This window comes from Podarcis erhardii (genome assembly GCF_964252035.2).
Source record: "Podarcis erhardii genome assembly, chromosome: 3".
NCBI lineage: Eukaryota > Metazoa > Chordata > Lepidosauria > Squamata > Lacertidae > Podarcis > Podarcis erhardii.
In genome coordinates, this window is record NC_138507.1 from 30,294,061 (window position 1) to 30,313,643 (window position 19,583).

General features: G+C 42.4%; 1 protein-coding gene across 3 annotated transcripts in view; it reads left to right on the forward strand.

The window, feature by feature from the left end:
• The window catches only part of GREB1 (growth regulating estrogen receptor binding 1), a 105,221-nt gene extending 85,890 nt beyond the window's left edge, over positions 1-19,331 (forward strand). For 2 of the 3 annotated variants that reach the window (XM_081856680.1, XM_081856681.1), the window contains exons 21-33: positions 144-233; positions 674-1,239; positions 1,459-1,561; positions 1,843-2,011; positions 3,645-3,783; positions 4,736-4,897; positions 6,422-6,626; positions 8,523-8,697; positions 8,783-9,001; positions 10,533-10,668; positions 12,821-13,021; positions 13,841-13,979; positions 15,683-19,331. In XM_081856680.1, coding sequence (XP_081712806.1) covers positions 144-233; positions 674-1,239; positions 1,459-1,561; positions 1,843-2,011; positions 3,645-3,783; positions 4,736-4,897; positions 6,422-6,626; positions 8,523-8,697; positions 8,783-9,001; positions 10,533-10,668; positions 12,821-13,021; positions 13,841-13,979; positions 15,683-15,846 — 2,468 coding nt within the window. In that variant the 3' untranslated portion in view covers positions 15,847-19,331. Of the gene's footprint in view, positions 1-143; positions 234-673; positions 1,240-1,458; positions 1,562-1,842; positions 2,012-3,640; positions 3,784-4,735; positions 4,898-6,421; positions 6,627-8,522; positions 8,698-8,782; positions 9,002-10,532; positions 10,669-12,820; positions 13,022-13,840; positions 13,980-15,682 lie in introns of all 3 variants that reach the window. The other variant, XM_081856682.1, reaches the window with a different exon arrangement.
• Positions 19,332-19,583: the final 252 nt, after the last annotated feature.

Consider the following 19,583-nt stretch of genomic DNA (forward strand, 5'->3'; position numbering starts at 1 on the left):
AGTTGGGAGTCCAGCAACATCTGGAAGAGGATATAGGCTGTTCGCCCCTACTCTGCTTCTCTAGTCTTTTGCATTTTTAAGTTAGATGGATCATGCCCAGCAAATGTAAACACAACTTCCATTTCTTCACAATTGTGGAATAGGCTCCTCTTCGGAAAAGAGAAGCCCCATCAAAAGAGAAAGGTCTGGCTCACACGATTCTGCTGCTTCCTCTGTCTCTTCTAAAGCATCAAGTAAGACATCAGCATGACTCCTTTACAATATGTACATTGGGGACCGAAATCCTAATGATTTAACCCATGTTGCTAATGCTGTGGATGCTTGGCTTTTGCCATCACTCCTACAAAAAAGGGGGCCAGACAGACAGACATGATAAAGGCAACACTCACTTCTCCCTGAGAAATCTCCACTTCACTGCATTTGACATGGTTGTGTGAATTGCGCCTTAGCTTTTGTGTACTGAAGGAAGACTTACTGTGATGCAATAAGGGAAAAGCCACTCTCTGGGCTCAAGTGGAGTGGTGCACTACACAATCTACCTTTCCACTTGTATTTATCACTGATAAATAATTATCTCTGGGGTTCTATATTGGGTCAGGGGGATATCACGGCCTTCAGTTGCCACTAATGATTGAACAGAGCACTCTTATTAAGTTATGGGTTTTGTCCATAGGCACAGCTTTCTGCAGCGAAACATCTCCTCCTTTGGTAACTGCAGGGGAGGTGGGAAAGTCTCCCCATCCGGTACTCAGCAGCAGCACCGAAGAGAGCGTGAATAACTCCGAAAAGCAGAGACCGAAAGCAGACAGGGACTCAAAGCTGGAAGCCAAAGCTGCTCAGGCCTCCATCACTTCGTTGCCTCCACCTCCTTTCTCATCTCCCTCCGCCTCTTCAGCACCTGCCCACAGCTCTTTCGTTCTGCAGGCCTCTCAGTGCTCCATGACCAAAGCATCCCAGCAGCCCCCCATCGTTTACTTGCCCAAACTGGTTCATGACATGGTTACTTCTGCAGACAGCACAGGGCTTCCCAAGTCATCATCCCTCTTGCCTTACCATTCGGTCATGTGGGCCAGTTCTTTCCGCCCGCTCATGAGTAAGATGATGACCTGCACCGAGCAGTCTCTATATTATCGTCAGTGGACCGTCCCCAAACCGATCCATATGGACTATAACAACAGGAATGAAGGCAGGATGGATACCTTTCATCCAAGGAGGCTGCTACTGAGTGGACCACCACAGGTAGGTAACAAGAAAAGGGACACCATTTATTATTATTATTTTTATTATTATATCATTGTGCATTTTGCCTCTCCGTTTCATGTAGGAGGAATGTCATCATATCTGGGCTTTGAATCAAGCTGCATTGGTCAACTGACTTTTCAGACACCTGAAATGATACTTTAATGTGCTTAGATTTCATAAGCTACTTCTATAAGTTTCTGATGTATATCTTTACAGATAGGAAAGACAGGTGCCTATCTGCAATTCCTCAGTATTTTATCTAGAATGCTGATTCGGTTGACGGAAGTAGACGTTTATGACGAAGAGGAGATCAATGCTGGTATGTCCTACATGTCAAACCTTGGATGAATAATTTGTAATTGTTAATGAGAAGTTGAGTGTTTTATTGCTGTGCTCTTAATCCCCCCCCCCCCATGTTCATTTATTTCAGTCTTCAGTTAACGCAGCCATTACCAAAGGCTGGCAGTCAGGCAAAGACAATAAGAATTGCCCTTCCTTCCTTCTATATTGAATAGTTAATTATTTTTGAGTTTGCATTTTTGAATGATGAAAAGGGTATAACAGTGTGCATAGCATGAGTTTGTTTTCCTGTGATTGTAGATCTTAAAGAAGAATCAGAGCCGTACTATCACCAGTCAGGGGACACGTGGCCCGATCTGGAAACATTCAAGAAAATGCCTTTCGACTACACGATCCATGATCCAAAATATGAAGATGCAAGTCTTATCTGTTCAAGGGTCCAGAAAACAAGCAGCGAAGGTCAGGGATAGTTATTTATTCAGTTATTCTGACCAGACACCTGTTTGGTAATGATCTTTCATGCCATAAAATGGTCCAGTTAGAATGTATTGATCAGAATCTGGTTGTTGTTTTTTTGCATTCCATTGATGAGAAGTGTGGGGAATGGGACTCAGTTTGGATTATGGGCATTCAGTACAATTCTGAATTAAGTAATTATGGACTTCAGTGAGACTACTAATCTCTAGCTAGTTTTGCTTTCTAATCTGGCCTTGATTGCTGTAGTCCTAAAACTCATACGACAGGGATGGGAAGCTGAGTCCCTCCAGCCATTTTTTGGATTTCAACTCCCATCAGCCCCAACCAGCATGACCCATGGCCAGCAAAGATTGGGAGCTGGAGTCTAATAATGTCTGATAGGGTTTAAAGGGGTACACCCTGCGCACAGCCACCTTTTCCCAGTGTTTGCCTTTTGATTCCTCAAGCCCCCAGCATATGGCAGAAATTGAAAAGAAGAAGAAGGGAGCAATGGGAAGTCTCTTTCTTAAACTGTCACAAAGTATGGTTTGTGAACTGTTGAGACTGATGAGCTGTAATTTGGGCACTGGTGTTACATCAATGTAAAGCGCTCTATTAGAGTCATGGATTCTCCCAAAGGTTTCACGGGAAATGTAGTTTGTTAAGGGTCACCATACAACTTTCATCATCACCCTATGTTTCCCAGGAGTCTTTGTGGGGGGAGCCATGTCTGTTACATTGGTATAAGAGCACTTTAAATGTGTGGGGCAGGATGTGACCATAATCTTGCTAAAACTACAACAATGCTGTGACTTATTGTGTGTGTGTGTGTGTGTGTGTGTGCGCGCGCGCGCACACACACACACACACACACACACACACATATCATGCACATATTTATTCTATTTGTTTGCATCCCTTCATCTGAAGTTGACAGGGAAGTTACAGCATAAAGCCGTAAGAAGCACACTCTGAGGAGGACTTAGCAATGCCACTAGAGGGTGCTAGTGAAGAATAGAATTGGAAGGGAACTGAGAGTCATCTAGTTCAATTCCCTACAGCAGGCATAGGCAAACTCGGCCCTCCAGATGTTTTGGGACTACAATTCCCATCATCCCTGACCACTGGTCCTGTTAGCTAGGGATCATGGGAGTTGTAGTCCCAAAACATCTGGAGGGCCGAGTTAGCCTACAGGATAATTTGTGATTTCCAAATAATATTAATATTTATAACATATATTTATAATATTTATAATAATCTTATCACACATGTAGCACCGTAGAGCATTCAGAGCACATTACATTTACTGCCTTGTTTGTTAACTTTAAAGCTGAACTGAAATGGAAACAAATATGTCAGTTACAGTGACATATGGCAGTGCTTTATGTCAAACAGCATGAGAAATGTTTTTCAAAGATGTTGGTGGCTACAGAAATTATTTACATATAGACAGACGGATAGATTGAGAACAATGTTTACAGTAAACACATCAACACTCCCATGAGAATAGCAACATTTTTTCAGATTCCTTTTTGATTGCAACCAGTATAATTTTGCATTCAGAAGATACTCAAGGATGGGGCAATTCCTTTGCGCTGGCCAGTGCTCACTTAACTGACACCATTAAAATATATTTGTACAGATAGTACAGCAAGCAGAAAACAAGAGGACTTGTATATGCGTCGTCAGACAACACGGATGAGATTATCCAAATACGCTGCTTACAACACTTACCATCACTGTGAGCAGTGTCATCAGTATATGGGCTTTAACCCCAGGTACCAGGTAAGACTGACAGAGCCCTTTTAGTTTTGTTTTTGTACATTATTCTCTGTCAGCTGCTCTCCCATTCATCTTGGTTTGTCTTCTGATTTTTCTAAGGGTCAGGCCAACTATTTGGATGATCTCAAATATTGGCTGCCCTGTTTTAGGGCTAGATTTAATTTCTGCTGTACTTGACAGATGCTTTTATGCTACTCTCTATAACGAATAGCTCTGCCATTGTGGGAATGGAGCAATAGAAACATTAACTCTTTTTGGAATATAACTCTGTAAGATGACAAAAATACCTTATTTTACTCCCATCCTCTTAACATATGCAGGAAGGACAATTGAATGGCATTTGGCTGACTGCTTATTGGCTAACCTGAACAAAATATTAACGGAAAGAGCTGCTAGATTTTTCTTGTCTGCTGCAAAGACCCCTAAAGAGATTTTGTTAATTTAGTTGTATCTTCGTTTGTTCCTGTCCTTAGTTTATATAAGTACTATATCTTTTAACCTGATATATGTTAGAAACTTTGACCAAACTGCGGGAGGCAGTGGAAGACAGGAGTGCCTGGCGTGCTCTGGTTCATGGGGTCACGAAGAGTCGGACACGACTAAACAACTAAACAATAACAACAACAACATGTTAGAAACATAGATTGTCTTCATCACCATGGCAAACTAACCAAAGTCCAACCTTTGACCCTCGAGCTAGAGCATCTGTGTATATAATCTAGTAATTTTTTTAAAGGGTGCAGTAGAACTGTGGCAGAATTAGTAAAACCCAGAAGTATCTAGTACACAAATGCCAGATGCTATTCCTTCAGAGTCTGCATTCCAAATACATCATCATAAATGGCCACTGATCTCTACATAAATGGCACTCCCTGACCCTGTTAAGATTTAATTTGCTACTACATGTGCCATAGCTGGAGAGGTGAATTATGCTTCTGTCATTCTCCCTCCTCAGCTTTATGAATCCACCCTGCACGCTTTTGCCTTTTCCTATTCCATGCTTGGAGAGGAAATTCAGCTTCACTTCATCATCCCTAAGTCCAAGGAGCACCATTTCGTCTTTAGTCATCCGGGAAGACAGCTGGAGAGTATGAGATTGCCTCTTGTCACTGATAAGGTAGGTAAATATCAATGTGAGCCATTTTGCATTCGTACGGGGCCATGATATAAATTGCCTTCCCTGGGTTGGCTCTGCTTCTGGATAATGGTAAAAGTACCCTGCTTTTCTTTCTGTATAATATCTCTGCTGCACAGGAAGACAGCATGCAAACTGTCCAGTACTGAAATAGGCCTTAAGCAGAGCTGCATAGCTCTTTGGAGCATGTCTTAAATTCACCAAAGAGACAAAGCTCCCCATATATTTTTAGATGTGCATCATTAAAATATGCAAAGTTGTAAAATGTTACTGCCAGGAGAACTGCTTGCCAATGGTCTCAAGAAGAGAAACTCTTTTTTTATACTGACTTTAGCTGGATAGCTCGGTTGGTTACAGCATGGTGCTGACAACGCCAAGGTTGCAGGTTTGATCTCCGTATGGGACAGCTGCATATTCCTGCATTGCAGGGGGTTGGACTAGAATGACCCTCCAGGGTCCCTTCTATGAGATATCTACCTTGAAGGCAATGGTGTAGTAGAGGAGAGAAGGAGTGATGGGCAGGGACAAAGTGGCACCCCTTATTTCACAGCAGGGATGACGACTTCCTCTTCCTCGGGTACAGTTTGCCAGTCCTCTGCCTGCCAAATAAATAGGTTTTTTATCGGAGAGACACCCATCTATAAGCTTAAGCATATGGAATATTACATTAACATGCATGGCTAAGCATTGTACCGCCACTTATGAAGACCGTTTATTATGACCACCTGCAATGTCACAGAAAACAGGAAACTTTTGAGTCTACCATAATATTTCATCAGGCTGAAAATTAAGCAAAGCGGGAGGACAGGATAAAAGAGACCGGGGGGGGGGGCAAGTTTGGTGTTGAAGCCATAGTGTCTGGATTGGTCAAAGTTCAGTTTTGTCGTATAATTCTAAAAGGGTTTAAGGGCTTTGTTATGAAGAGCACTTCAGAATGTATTACTTCGCTCTGCTCGGTGTCATGACATAGCTAACTGTACAGTCCCTATCCCTTGAAGGAGGATAGAGGATGGTGGAACCATCAACACACTCAGTTCTCCCAAGGAATGCTTTACGGCAAACCACCCCTGCTTCCTTCACACACCTCTCTGGCCTTTGGGTTGGCAGCTGGGGAACCAAATCTTCTTCAGAGTGTCCTGAGACCTCGGTTCATTCATCTCAACCTGGGGTTGTATCAAATTGTGCCTCTTTGATCCAGCAGACGCTTCCATGACACAAAAGTGGTGTGTTCAGTACAAAATTCCTGAAATGCTTATCCAACAAAGAATGCTATAAGTGAAATGATCCAGGCATTTATTTCATTTCATTTCATTTGGTTTCTCATGAGCGTATTGAAATTTTTAGCTAGCAGGTAAGCTGTTCAGCTTTGTATAAATTGGTGGAAACCTGTTGATTACAATGAAACAATGCCAATATATTTAGTTGTTGACCCTCCTCTCTCCCTAGCTTTTTTGTTGTTGCTGCTTATATTAACCACCATAATAACACAGATTCCTAACTTTATAGAGCCAAGATTATATAAAGAGCCCTACTTTTACTCCCACAACTGGACGTCACGAACATGGACTTTTTAACCTTTACCATGCAATGGATGGGGCCAGCCATTTGCACATACTAGTCGTCAAAGAGTACGAAATGGCAATATATAAAAAATACTGGCCCAATCACATCATGCTTGTTCTGCCAAGTATTTTCAACAGTGCTGGAGTGGGTATGTATATGGTGAAATTCTCGGCTGTGTGAATGTAATGAGGTCTAAATGGAATGAATTTTTTGCCTAATTATTGCCATCATGTCAGGCCTCAATAAAGGCAAAAAAGGGAAATAAAAACTTGATGTGGAAAGTCCGGCCTGAATTGGAGAGTGAAAAATGGAGAGATCTCCTTATGTGGAGATCTGAAGACCTAAGGATTACAAATTTGATCAAGGTGGAAGTTGGAGCTTTGGGGACATTTGGATTTGAAAGGAGTATGAAACAAGATTTGGAATACCCCATAGGCTTTACCTTTAAGTATGAGGGCCTGGCTGGAAGAAATGTGGATCCTGTTGGGCCGGAGTTTCCCCGAGATTTGGTTTTCAATATTAAGGACTATCAAAAAGACCGGCAGAGAGGAAGTGAGGGAGAATTAAGAGCCTCGGATGTAAGATCTCCAGGCTGATTGTATATTGAGACTGATGGACATATGTTAGGGACTGAAACCGGGAAGGGGGTATGGGTGGAATAGAAATTGGGAACTCAAAGGGTACATAATTATAATTTGTTTTTCTTTTTGTCTTGTAATTGGTATGGAAATTGGGAAATTCGTGGAAGGGAATTTTGGTCGACCTTAGAGAAATGTTTTAAGAATAAGTATTGATGTATAAGTTTGGATGAGAGTTAAGATTGGATAAAGTAAAAGTGGTTTTTAAAATGAACTAAATTAAATGAAAATAAGGTTGGAAGGATATATAGGAAAAATGATTAGATATAGAAGATTAAGTAAAAATGAACTGAGGAAATGGACAAAAGAGAGAAAGTAAAATAATAACATATTAAAATAAATTATTAAGTTAAAAAATAAGGTTTGAAAGGACTTGCTGAAATAAAAATTTGAACTTAAATACAGAAATGGGAGGTGTGGGGAGGTCAAGAAAATAAGTAAAGGGAAGCTGTTATGTAAAGGATTTAATTTTTTTCCCTTTTTTCTTTTTTAATGACTGCATTTTTTCTTTGTATTTTTCTGGTTTTTTTCTTCTTTTTTTCCTTTTTTATTTTTCTTTCCTGCCTTTTGTGTTGTATTGTGTATTTTTTGTCTTTTCCCCTCATGTTTTTTCTGTAATCTTTAAAAAATCTGAATTAATATTATTTTTTTAAAAAAAGAATTTTTTGCATAATTAAATAAAGCCTTGGTTGGTTATAGGAGTGGCTTGCCTGGTGGGATGGAACCAAAACAATAGCCTCCTGGCACCTTTTTGGAGGGGAATGTAAAAATGAATTAAGAGCCTGGCTGCTGGATCAGACCAGTGGCTCACCTAGTTCAGTATTCTGTTCTCACAGTGGCTAACCAGCTGCCTATGTGAAATTTTCAAACAGGGTATCAAAGCGGATTGTGAAATATCAAAACAAGCATGGATAAAACAATAATCCACCATTGAAACACAAACACCAGACTAAAACAGCATCAAAGTGCAGGAATGCAAAGAGTCGAAAGTAACACGCAATAGATTAAAATCAGCAACAACAGAATCAAAAGCTTATTTAAATAAAAATATATTCAGATGCCAGCAAAGCACAAAACAGAGAGGAAGATAATCTTACCTCGCCCTTCAATATGTCAAAACGACATACGCATATTCAAATTTAATGAAGTAATGAATCAACTAAAAGGCAGGTGCTTAATCACTAAGCAATGCCATCATTTACATGGCTACTCAGAAGTAATCCCATTGCATTTAGTAGGACTTACTTCCAGGTTTTAGTCTAAAAATACTTGAATTTGCTGTCAGCCTTAGAATAAAGCAAAGTTGAGTGTGTGGGTGTGAGATAGTGATACAGCAAAAGATTTCTAGATAAAATGTTGATTTCAGTTCTCCCGTTGCAGTGTGTGGTTTGCTTCTCTCTTTTTAGGCGCTGCTCACTTCCTAATAAAGGAACTGTCCTACCACAATCTGGAGCTTGAGCGAAATCGGCAGGAGGAGCTAGGCATTAAGCCCCAAGATATCTGGCCTTTCATCATCATCTCTGACGACTCCTGTGTCATGTGGAATGCGGTAGAAATGGATTGCTCAGGTGACAGAAAAAGGTAAAGGGCGGTTTCTTTGGGATGGCATATTGACTGGGCTTCCTCCAGCGATCTGATTTTGGACTGTTTCTCTGGCCCCTTGCAGCGAATACACATGGACTGAAAGGAACATTTCCTTGAAGCAAATTCTTCAGCACATTGAATCAACTCCGGATGTCACCCACTATGCCTTGATTGGGATGAGGAAGTGGTCAAGTAAAACCAAGAGCACAGAGATCAAGGAGCCGTTCTCTTGCTGCCATGTTCACGATTTTATCATGCTGAACGTGGACCTAACGCAGAACGTTCAGTATAACCAGAACAGGTGAAGCAAGGCTGATGAAGTAGATATTTTGTCTCTGATAGCATAAGCCACACTATATTTGATAGTCCCTAAGGAGCTATAGGGATGCAGGTGGCGTTGTGGGTTAAACCACAGAGCCTAGGACTTGCCGATCAGAAGGACGGCGGTTCGAATCCCCGCGACCGGGTGAGCTTCCTTTTGCTTGGTCCCAGCTCCTGCCAACCTAGCAGTTCAAAAGCACGTCAAAGTGCAAGTAGATAAGTAGGTACCGCTCCGGCGGGAAGGTAAACGGCATTTCCGTGCGCTGCTCTGGTTTGCCAGAAGCGGCTTAGTCCTGCTGGCCACAAGACCCGGAAGCTGTACGCCGGCTCCCTCGGCCAATAAAGCGAGATGAGCGCCACAACCTCAGAGTCAGTCACGACTAGACCTAATGGTCAGGGGTCCCTTTACCTTTACCTTAAGGAGCTATAACCTCCCTCTGTTGTTTTAGAGTTTCACTGACTTCTAATGCTTTTCTAGGCCCAGTTTGTAGATCAAAAGTGGTGGTTTTGACCCCCAAGCCCTAAATGGCTTGGGACCCCAGTACTTAATGGAACATCTTTTCTTAGAAGTACCCACACATACCCCAGATCATCTACAGAGGCCCTTCTGTGTGTGCTCCCTCATTGTGAAGTAGAGAGAAGGTATTTGCAATGGTACCCCACATTTGTGGAATGTTTTCCCTAGGGTTGCTTGTCTAGCACCTATCGTTAATGTCTTTTCAACACCAGGTACATACTCACCAGTCCTTCAGGGGCTTCTACATCTTCTCAATAGCTTGCTTTTAGTCTGTATTCAGTTGACAGTGAACAGTTTTAACTGGTGTGTGGATGTTGTCTTTTATTTTTTATATGATTGTGTTGGTGTCAATATTCATTTATTTCTGTTGCTTCGCTTGATTAATATCGTAAGTTTATATTTTGACATATTGCTAATTCTTCTTTTGATGTGCCGTCAATTCTTCCTTTGCACATCGCCTACAGGCTTGTTGCACGAGGCAACGGAGAAACATAACTAATAAAAGGAAATAAACAGGGCCAAACTAGATGTGATGATTAATGTGTCTTTGCATTTAACTTGCATGTTAAAACAAATGCAAATGGCAGTTCTTAAGGGAGGTGACAATTATCAGGATCTTGGCAGGTGGCGAGGAGGAAGTTTTTACTTTTCCTCTCCTGCTGTGGTCCTGATGAAAATAGCTTTTTTGAATCCCTCACTGGCATCATGTGCAAAAGTTTTCAATATCACACCTGGCTTATTTAATTTAGAAAAAATATATATAAACAGCTTATCTATGTGGGGCTTGGTCCTTAATCTCACAGCGGCACTGCCTGCCAGAGCACTGATACCCCTTTTCTGTCAAATGTCACGCTTGAACCAGTTTCCTTGATGTCTTGGTTTACACTCTTCCTTTTAAAACAGTATCCACCATTGCAATTTCTGTGCAATTTGAAACACTTCAGCTAATGAAGGCCTATTGCTTCTTGCATTCTGTGTCCCCTCTGCCTGACAGGTTTGTGTGTGACGATGTGGACTTCAACCTGCGTGCCCACAGCGCTGGCCTCCTGATCTGTCGCTTCAACCGATTCAGCGTCATGAAGAAGCAAATTGCCGTTGGCGGGCAAAGGTCCTTTCATATTAAGTCAAAGGTCAGAATTCGGAAATTTCTGCGAAATCGCCCACTTTTTGTTTTGTTCTTATAATACAGTGGGGCGGTGGGGGGAAAGAAAGGAAAGACGTTGGTGCAACGGGCAAAGTCACTCATTTGTGCATGTCAGCTTGTTTTCAGTTTTCATTGGGAATATGTGAAACAGATAGATCCTGTTCAGCCTTTCCAAACCTCCCATGATGAGGGAGGATGCAAACTCTTATCTGCTCTGTTTCATCCTCCTCACCTGCCATGCTGCCCTCTATGTTTTAGAGCAGCCTTTCTCAACCTGTGGGTCCCCAGATGTTGTTGAACTACAACTCCCATCACCCCTAGCTAGCAAGGCCAGAGCTCAGGGATGATGGGAGTTGTAGTCCCACAACATGTGGGGACCCACAGGTTGAGAACCGCTGTTTTAGAGGATGATAGTCTGCTGTGGGGAGAGCCTTTGTATTTATTTAGAATCCAGATTATGCAGGTCACAGCAAAGAAGAAGAACGCTAAGCATTATTTTATCGTTGTTTTTCTTTGTTGCATGCTCTGTAGCAATTGATAAGAAGCTTATTATTTGAGAAGTTGTTGTTTTTGTAAGTGTATACAGTGGTACCTCAGGTTAAGTACTTAATTCATTCTGGAGGTCCGTTCTTAACCTGAAACTGTTCTTAACCTGAAGCACCACTTTAGCTAATGGGGCCTCCTGCTGCTGCCGCGCTGCTGGAGCACGATTTCTGTTCTCATCCTGAAGCAAAGTTCTTAACCTGAAGCACTATTTCTGGGTTAGCGGAGTCTGTAACCTGAAGCGTATGTAACCCGAGGTACCACTGTACCATTCCAGGAAGAGGCTGGTCCCCCCCCCAAAAGCCTGAGTGATTCTTAGAGGGGAGGCCGGTAGCTTCATGCTAGCACACCAGCACTGCTTGCAGAAGCTGCCAGGTTCAGTCCCCAGCACCTCCAGGTAGGCGCAGTCTGAAATCCCGTAGAGGTCCAGCCCGTGAGTGTGGATAATACTGAGCTGGACAGATGCATGGTCTGACTCAGAACAAGTCCGCTTCCTGTGTCTCCCTATGAATGGTTCTTAAGTGGTAGTGACACAAGTAAGGGCCTGTGCTGCTGAAGTCAAAACTCTCTTTGGTAGGACATTCTCCTGCTGACACATGCTTAATTAGAAGGGCATATGCATCCAAATGATGTGAAGCCAGATTGTACAAGGTTCTAAGTCACGTGGGGAAAGCTGTGCCTGAGTGGAGGCTCCCCACTGCATAGCTTCACCCCACCCCACACCCTTAATACATGGAGAGCATTGTGGCCAGGTGGCAGGGAAATGGTGGAGGGCATGGATGATTTAGCAGGAGGTTGGACTAGGTGACCCATGGGGTCCCTTCCAGCTCTGCAGTTCTATGATTCTATAGGCCAGCTAGTCATGTCTTCTTCACTCTCCCTTCTTTGCTATACTAATCGAGAGAGGTCTTGAGCCAGTGTGGTGTAGTGGTTAAGAGCAGTAGACTCATAATCTGGTGAACTGGGTTCGCTTTCCCGCTTTTCCACATGCAGCTGCTGGGTGACCTTGGGCCAGTCACACTTCTCTGAAGTCTCTCAACCCCACTCACCCCACAGAGTGTTTGTTGTGGGGGAGGAAGGGAAAGGAGAATGTTAGCTGCTTTGAGACTCCTTTGGGTAGTGATAAAGTGGGATATCAAATCCAAACTACGACTACTACTACTACTTCTTCTTCTTCTTCTTCTTCTCCTTCTTCTTCTTCTTCTTCTTCTTCTTGAAAACCTGAACAGGACCATATATTTGGTTGTTTTTTATTAGAAGAATTTCATTTATAAAAAAGATATAGAGTGAGAAAAGAAAGAAAGAATGAGAATGAAGGGGGGGGGGAATACAGTGACATTATCATACATTAATATACAGATGTGTATATTATCATTATCCTTATACACATATAATTGTCAGTAACCTAATACATTCTGTGTAAATTCACTCCAAATATCATTGTATTTATCCAAAGGAAGTCTGTAGTCTATAAGCTGTCCACCCATATGTTGCCAGCGTTGTCACTGGTATTAATTGTATTAACCTTTAGGGAGCTTTCCCTTGCGTTTTTAATCTAAATGTCACACTCCCCCTGTATGGCGCGTCCCTTTTAGGTATCGGATAACCCCGTTTCGATTGCCCCGGCTCAGTACATATGCGCTCCCGACAGCAAACACACCTTCTTGGCTGCTCCTGCTCAGCTGCTGCTCGAAAAATACCTCCAGTATCACAGCCATCGCTTCTTTCCTCTCTCGCTGAAGAACTACAGCCATCCAGTGCTATCCGTGGATTGCTACCTTAATTTGGGACCCCAGGTAATGCATTTTGTTTGTTTGTTGAGCATGATAGACAGCTTCCTTTGTCTCCCCGTGCATAATTATTAAGTGGTCCAAGTGAAAGTATGTGCTTCAGCAATTAAAACTCTTGTGTGTAGGACGTTCTCCTGCCAACACATATTTAAGTGGAAAAGCACATGTGTCAAAGTGGATCAGGATCCAAGGAGGTGCAAGGAGGATGAGCTGTTCCTTCATGCTCCTCTGAGGAACCTCATGCACATGCTATGAGCTGCAGCTTCAGTGCCATGTGGCATTGGGAAAGGCCATCACTTACAGTTGTGATGGGGCAAAACAGATTTTATTTTATTCTGCTGTACTCCCTTCCTCTTCCCCCCACCAGCAGACATTCAGAACCCTCTCAACGAAAAAGAAAAACCCAGAAGAAACCAAAGTTGGGAACAACCCAATACCCCTTCGGCTCCAAGGTTTACTTAGAATGCCATGGAGAGATGGACTGGGAAGTCCTAGGAAAAGGGATAATATATGGATATTGGATGATGATGATGATGATGATGATGATTACTTATACCCCACCCATCTGGCTGGGTTTCCCCAGTGTATATGTCATAAAAATGCATAAATGATTTTTTGAAAAATAAAACAATTTTTATTTTATTCACCACAATAACCCCCAAATGGCATACATTTGCTACGAAAGAGTCACACGGCGTTTCAAAATGTTCATATTATGAATGGTTGCAGATGTTTCTTTGGGCACAGTAGTTTGATCATGCTAAAATTAGCTGTGCTTTAGACTGAGGGGACTATAATACCTGCCTTTGTTCCCCTTGCAATCAGATTGCAGTTTGCTATGTCAGCTCCCGACCTCATTCTCTGAATGTGACTTGCTCTGATATGATATTCAGTGGACTACTGCTGTACCTCTGTGATTCCTTTGTGGTAGCAAGCTTCTTGAAGAAATTCCACTTTCTAAAAGGTAAGAACCAAGTATTGCTGACACACCAAGCTATGACTTGTTTCTGACATCTTTGCTGTGAGAAAGAGGGCGGAGGGGACATTCTGATCCATGCCTAACTAACATTTGTAGATATATTGATGCCAGTTTTGTTTTTGTTTTAGTTATTTAAAATATTTTGATGTCATAAAATGAACAGGTCGGAATTTTGTGCCACCATCACTCCCATTCACAACCTTGCTGCGGTTGGGAAGACTTGTATGTGTGATCCATAAAAAAGCTGTCTTCTACCAGGTCAAACTAGCTAGCCCAAGGTTCCCCAATCTTTGGGTCTCCAGCTGGTTTTGGACTACAACTCGCATCATCCGTGACCACTGCTCCTGCTAGCTAGGAATGATGGGAGCTGTAATCCAAAAACAGCTGGAGACCCAAGTTTAGGAAACCATAATCCAGCCCAATTCCTGTTCTGGCAGATGCTCTCTGAGGTCTGAAGCCAAAGTCTTTCCCATCACCTACCTCCCCACCTTTTGAAGTGGAAATACCAGTGACTGAACATAAAGAAACATTTTTCTGGCATTCAAAATCCAGCAAACATTAAGAATTCAGATTTGCATCCTCGGTGCCAAACATAATGCTTATGAGAAAGAGGAGCTCCTGGGAAAAGGGGTTGTTCTGTGCTGGGATAGATATTCCCTGGGGAGAAGGAAAATGTTTAGCAGGAGCCAGGGCATGGCACAAGGCCAAGTATTCACTCCAGTTGTCAGCAAGAGCTCTGAGTGTTCCAAAGATAATTTCATAATGCCTTACTCAACAAAGGGAGGAAGATTTAATAGGAGTAATTACTTTGCAAATGGGGGAAAGTGTGATTCCAATCCTATGGCAGATGTGGGCAGAAGGAGGGGCACATTAGCCAGTTTCCAGTGGAAGTTGTGAGCAAAAAACTGGGCGGTCTATCCCCTTTAAGACTGCTTTCCCCCTTTGAATGGCACTTGTTGTTTTAAATTGTTATTTAATTGAGAGGTTAGATTTTAGGCCTATGTTGCTATCTATACTGACCTTATTGTTGCATAGAAGCATAGAATCGTAGAGTTGGAAAAGACCCTGAGGATTATCTAGTCCAACCCCCTGCAATGCAGGAATAGGCAGCTGTCCCATAAGGGGATTGAACCTGCAACCTTGGTGTTATCAGCACCACGCTCTCACCAACTTAGCTATCCTGGTTGCAACTCAATTTTATTTGCAGTTATGCACTCTATGATTGTAAGTCACTTGGGACCTCTCCGCATGTCCTTTTCATCACTCACTCATGATTATTTGTGCCCATGATGTTATCAGGGAGGCCAAAAACAAGATCCTGTTTTCATTACTATTTGTAACTGGACAAGTTTTGGGGCGGTTATACCGCTTCATTTCCAGTCAGTGCATAATCCTGTATGCAGTGCATATCCATGCTGTTCACCGTGTTCTGGGTTTTTCTTTTGCCTCACTTTGGTTGCAATAATGTGGTAGCACTGGGGAAGCATCACAGGACTAATAAAGCAGAATAAATCCACTGTTGATGCGCTATTAATTGTTGCAGAATATATCTGCAATAAAACACCATTCCGGGAGGCCTTTGCAGACAGTTTTTTTTTTTTTTTGGAGCAGGAAATATAGAAAGTGATGCACACATGACAAAGACAACAACAACAACCAACAACCTATAATAATGATAATTTCCACAGGTGCCACTTTATGTGTCATATGCCAAGACAGGAACTCGCTGCGCCAAACAGTCGTCCGACTGGAACTCGAAGACGAATGGCAATTCCGACTAAGAGACGAGTTCCAAACAGCCAACGCCAAAGAAGACAAGCCCCTCTTCTTTCTGACAGGACGGCACATTTGATGGGAAATGATCACGTGGCATAAGAAGCTGGCTTTTCTCTGACCAAATAAAATGAGTTGCGTGAAAGAAAAGAGGGAGGGGGGGAAGGAGAACTGAGCTGTTTACAAGATGTTTGCAAAAGAAGCTGCTTCGTAGGAACAAAAGTTAGGCAATTTTGAAATATTTGTATTAAAGTTATATTTTATTTGACCAATTTATGTTTATAATTCCAAACTTTTGTTAGTACCCTTTTTGTAATTTAATGAACTTGCGAAAGTAACTCCCGTTATATTGAGGATGGAGCTACTGCGTAATATTTCTGTTGTTTCCCCCTTTTTTGTTTTTGCTGTATATATTATACAAACTGTTTCGGAACCAGACACTTGTGGCACAGCTTCAAAATTATGAGATGTAGATGTAGATTCTCTCCTCTGTGTTTTTGTAAACCTAGGGTGCCAGCGTAGTAAAAAGAAAAGAGGAAGTTTCATTCTTAGAAAATTGCTACTGATTAGCAAATATAGCATTGCTGATCTGCTCTATGTAGAGTGCTAAAGGCAAAATTAACTGGGATGTTCTCCAGTGCAAACCCTATGGAAATGAATCGAATGTGCTCAAGAGCATTCATTTCGTGACAGGTATACATAGGAGAACATCCCAGTGGAGAGTGCCTTATATATTTATTATAATGAAAGACTGCTTTCCATCCTAACCTCAGGACTGCTGGCTGCTTTGCATAATTTTTAAGAGAAAGACTTTTTGTAATATGTAGAAATGTATTATAGTGACCTTTTCTGATTTATTGATAATATTGAAAGCGGATGGTTGGAGTTGTTTTCAAAAGTCTGAATGTTTTAGTAGGTAGGAAGGCGTCTGAATGAAATGGTGATTAGTTAAAGGAAGTGTTAATATCAAATTGTTTTTTAAAAACAGATGGTTTGTTGCACTGCCCATCCTAAGACATCTCAGGTTTGCTGTGCAAATAAAAACAACACCTAGGGTGCATTTAATAGTTCTCTGATATTTAACAGCGCCCCTCATTAAGTGGTTTCTTGTTTGGGGTTTGAGGTTTCTTTTGTGGGAATACATAGAAATCAGTCCATCAGTAAAACTTTTCAAAAATAATAGTGAGGTAATACCTTAATTTTGAGTATGACCAACTAAAGCATCACAAAATATTTGTCAAACTTTCAAGTATCTCAGAGCTTTTTTCAGCTGGATGTTAAACAAAACAAGTGGGTTGTCCCCTTTTCGTCTTCCCCAAAATTGGGAGGAGGGATTGGGGGGGGGAGGGCCTAAGGGTTAAATACCATCTCCCCACTCACTTGACTCCTGGTCATGATTCCCTCCCCAACTTTAGAAAAGAAATGGATAAGAAGAAATGCTATTGGAAACAGAACGATGAAAGTTGATTCTGCAAGAGGAAAGAAGGGCCATAGAGAAGGAAATGGCTGGAGCTATCTATACCAGCCCCAAACCTACTGCACCTGCTGTCTTTTCACTATACTAAAAAAAAAAAAGGGGGGGGGAGTTTCTGAGCTTGTGGGGAGGGGAAGGAAACAGGGGAAAGGTGTTTTGATCATGATACCATGCCCCATAAAAAGAAAAGCAGCCTTGATTTGATTAGATAGTGCTGGATGCGAAACGGGTTGCAGATTGAACCAAGAGGTACTGAGACAAAGAGGCAATGGCTGTCCCATCCCTGAAACTCTAGAAGTTAGCAGTGGTTCAGATCTGCCTCTTTCACTAAGTGGAACACATAGAGGCAGTAGGGGCCCATGCAGTGGGGCAGAGCTGCAGAACCACCTTCTTGACACTGGTACCGCCACTGCTTACCTGGTTGGGGACTGGGGTTGGAAGGTGGCAAGGCTGGGGGCATGTGAGTGCAGCAGTAGGGGCATTCCTGAACATGCCCACCTCCCCACCTTAGATAAGCAGCAGCAATGCCAGTATTGGGAGGGCAGTTCCACTCTACCACATGTGCCGTAATTGTGCAGATCCTTTGTAAGGCAAAGAGCACAAGTAAGAGGGAAATTAGCGGGAAACTAATTTTGGGCTAATTTCGAATCCCCGCGACGGGGTGAGCTCCTGTTGCTCGGTCCCCGCTCCTGCCAACCTAGCAGTTCGAAAGCACGTCAAAGTGCAAGTAGATAAATAGTACCTCCAACAGGAAGGTAAATGGCATTTCCGTGCGCTGCTCTGGTTCGCCAGAAGCGACTTAGTCATGCTGGCCACATGACCCAGAAGCTGTACGCCAGCTTCCTCGGCCAATAAAGCGAGATGATTGCCGCAACCCCAGAGTTGGCCACGACTGGACCTAATGGTCAGGGGTCCCTTTACCTTTACCTTTTTAATTTTGGGCTGGCCTTAAAGCACACAAATGACAATTGTGAAATTGTAAGTAGGATCCTCTGTAGGTCGAAAGACATGCACCTGCTGCTTAACCTCTGTATTGAAACTCCTGCACTGTTTATGGCGCTCCAACTTTGTCCAACATTGTCCAAATATCTGTTCCACTTGTAGAGGGCTTTCCATCATTGCAGTGACTTGGATCCTCAACTTTTGCATCCTCCTTTGGTTCCTGAGAGGAGGGAGAGGGCTGAGGCAACATGCCTTGATTTTACATAAACCTGCAGATATTTTTTAAATGCTCTTTCAGTTATCAAAGTCTGACTGTGTATCTCTTCCCTACCCTGGCAGCCACTGTTGTTATAGAATATAGCCAAAGTTTGGGTTTTTCCTACATGGTCAAATCTTTTCTGTAGGAACTTTCCCCCCCAAAAGGAGTAATGTAACTCCCCTTCTCAGATCCCATGTTTCAGATCTGCTCTTACTGAGCCAGAGGGAAGACAATGGCATGGTTCCTCATCTAGGATATTGGCGTAACAATAAAGAAAAGAAATCCCTGTTCCTTCCTAATGTATTTATTAAGGGTGCTGGGGGTGGTTAGGACCATCTAGACAAGTACCATTGATCCTATTGTCACATATGAAAGAGCCTTCACAGTCATTGCATGGTTCTGACACCTATTTCATGTTGTAAATTCTCAGAGCTGGTGCAGTAGGCTTGGTCCAACAAAATTAGAGTTTCTTACTTGGCAGCATCTAGCCCAAGGGGAAAAATGAAGGGTCTACCCCAAAGCTCACTATAAGTCAATGAACACTGACAGCTTTAGGTTTTGCCTGCTCGGATTAAATGTTATGGGTGGTGACTCTTCCACCTTATAAAAATGGTCATGTGGAAGTCTAATGGCTTGCTTTCATTTGAGGCTTAGACTTGGAACAATGAGCCTGCCACTGTGGCACAGATGAAAGTAGGAATACCCTGGGATAACAGGACATACCTCACAATTCACCAACTCATGGGAGGGAGGACCAAAATTATGTCCATGTGGTAGCTACTCTATCCAGCAAGCTGTTTTCGATCCCATCCTGATCAGCTTAAGTAATGTGATTTGTCTTTTGTCTGGTTTGGTTACTCAGTTAATAAACATTTTCAGTTTTGGCTTTGAAGTTGAATGCTTCTTTAACCTTGACTCGCAAATAGTGATGGGAAGCCTTTCAAAAGAAACCAGAAAAATTGGGGGGAAAACCCCAGATTTTCCCCCAAAGGGTTTGGGGGAAAAAGGGAAAAAAACCTGCTCGCCCCCCCCCCATTTTTCTGTTTTTTTCCCCAGGCCTTCCCATCTCTACTCCCAAATCTTGATTACTCTTGAATTTGAAGGCAATAATGTTAAGTCTCTGTGCACACTAAAATTGGTA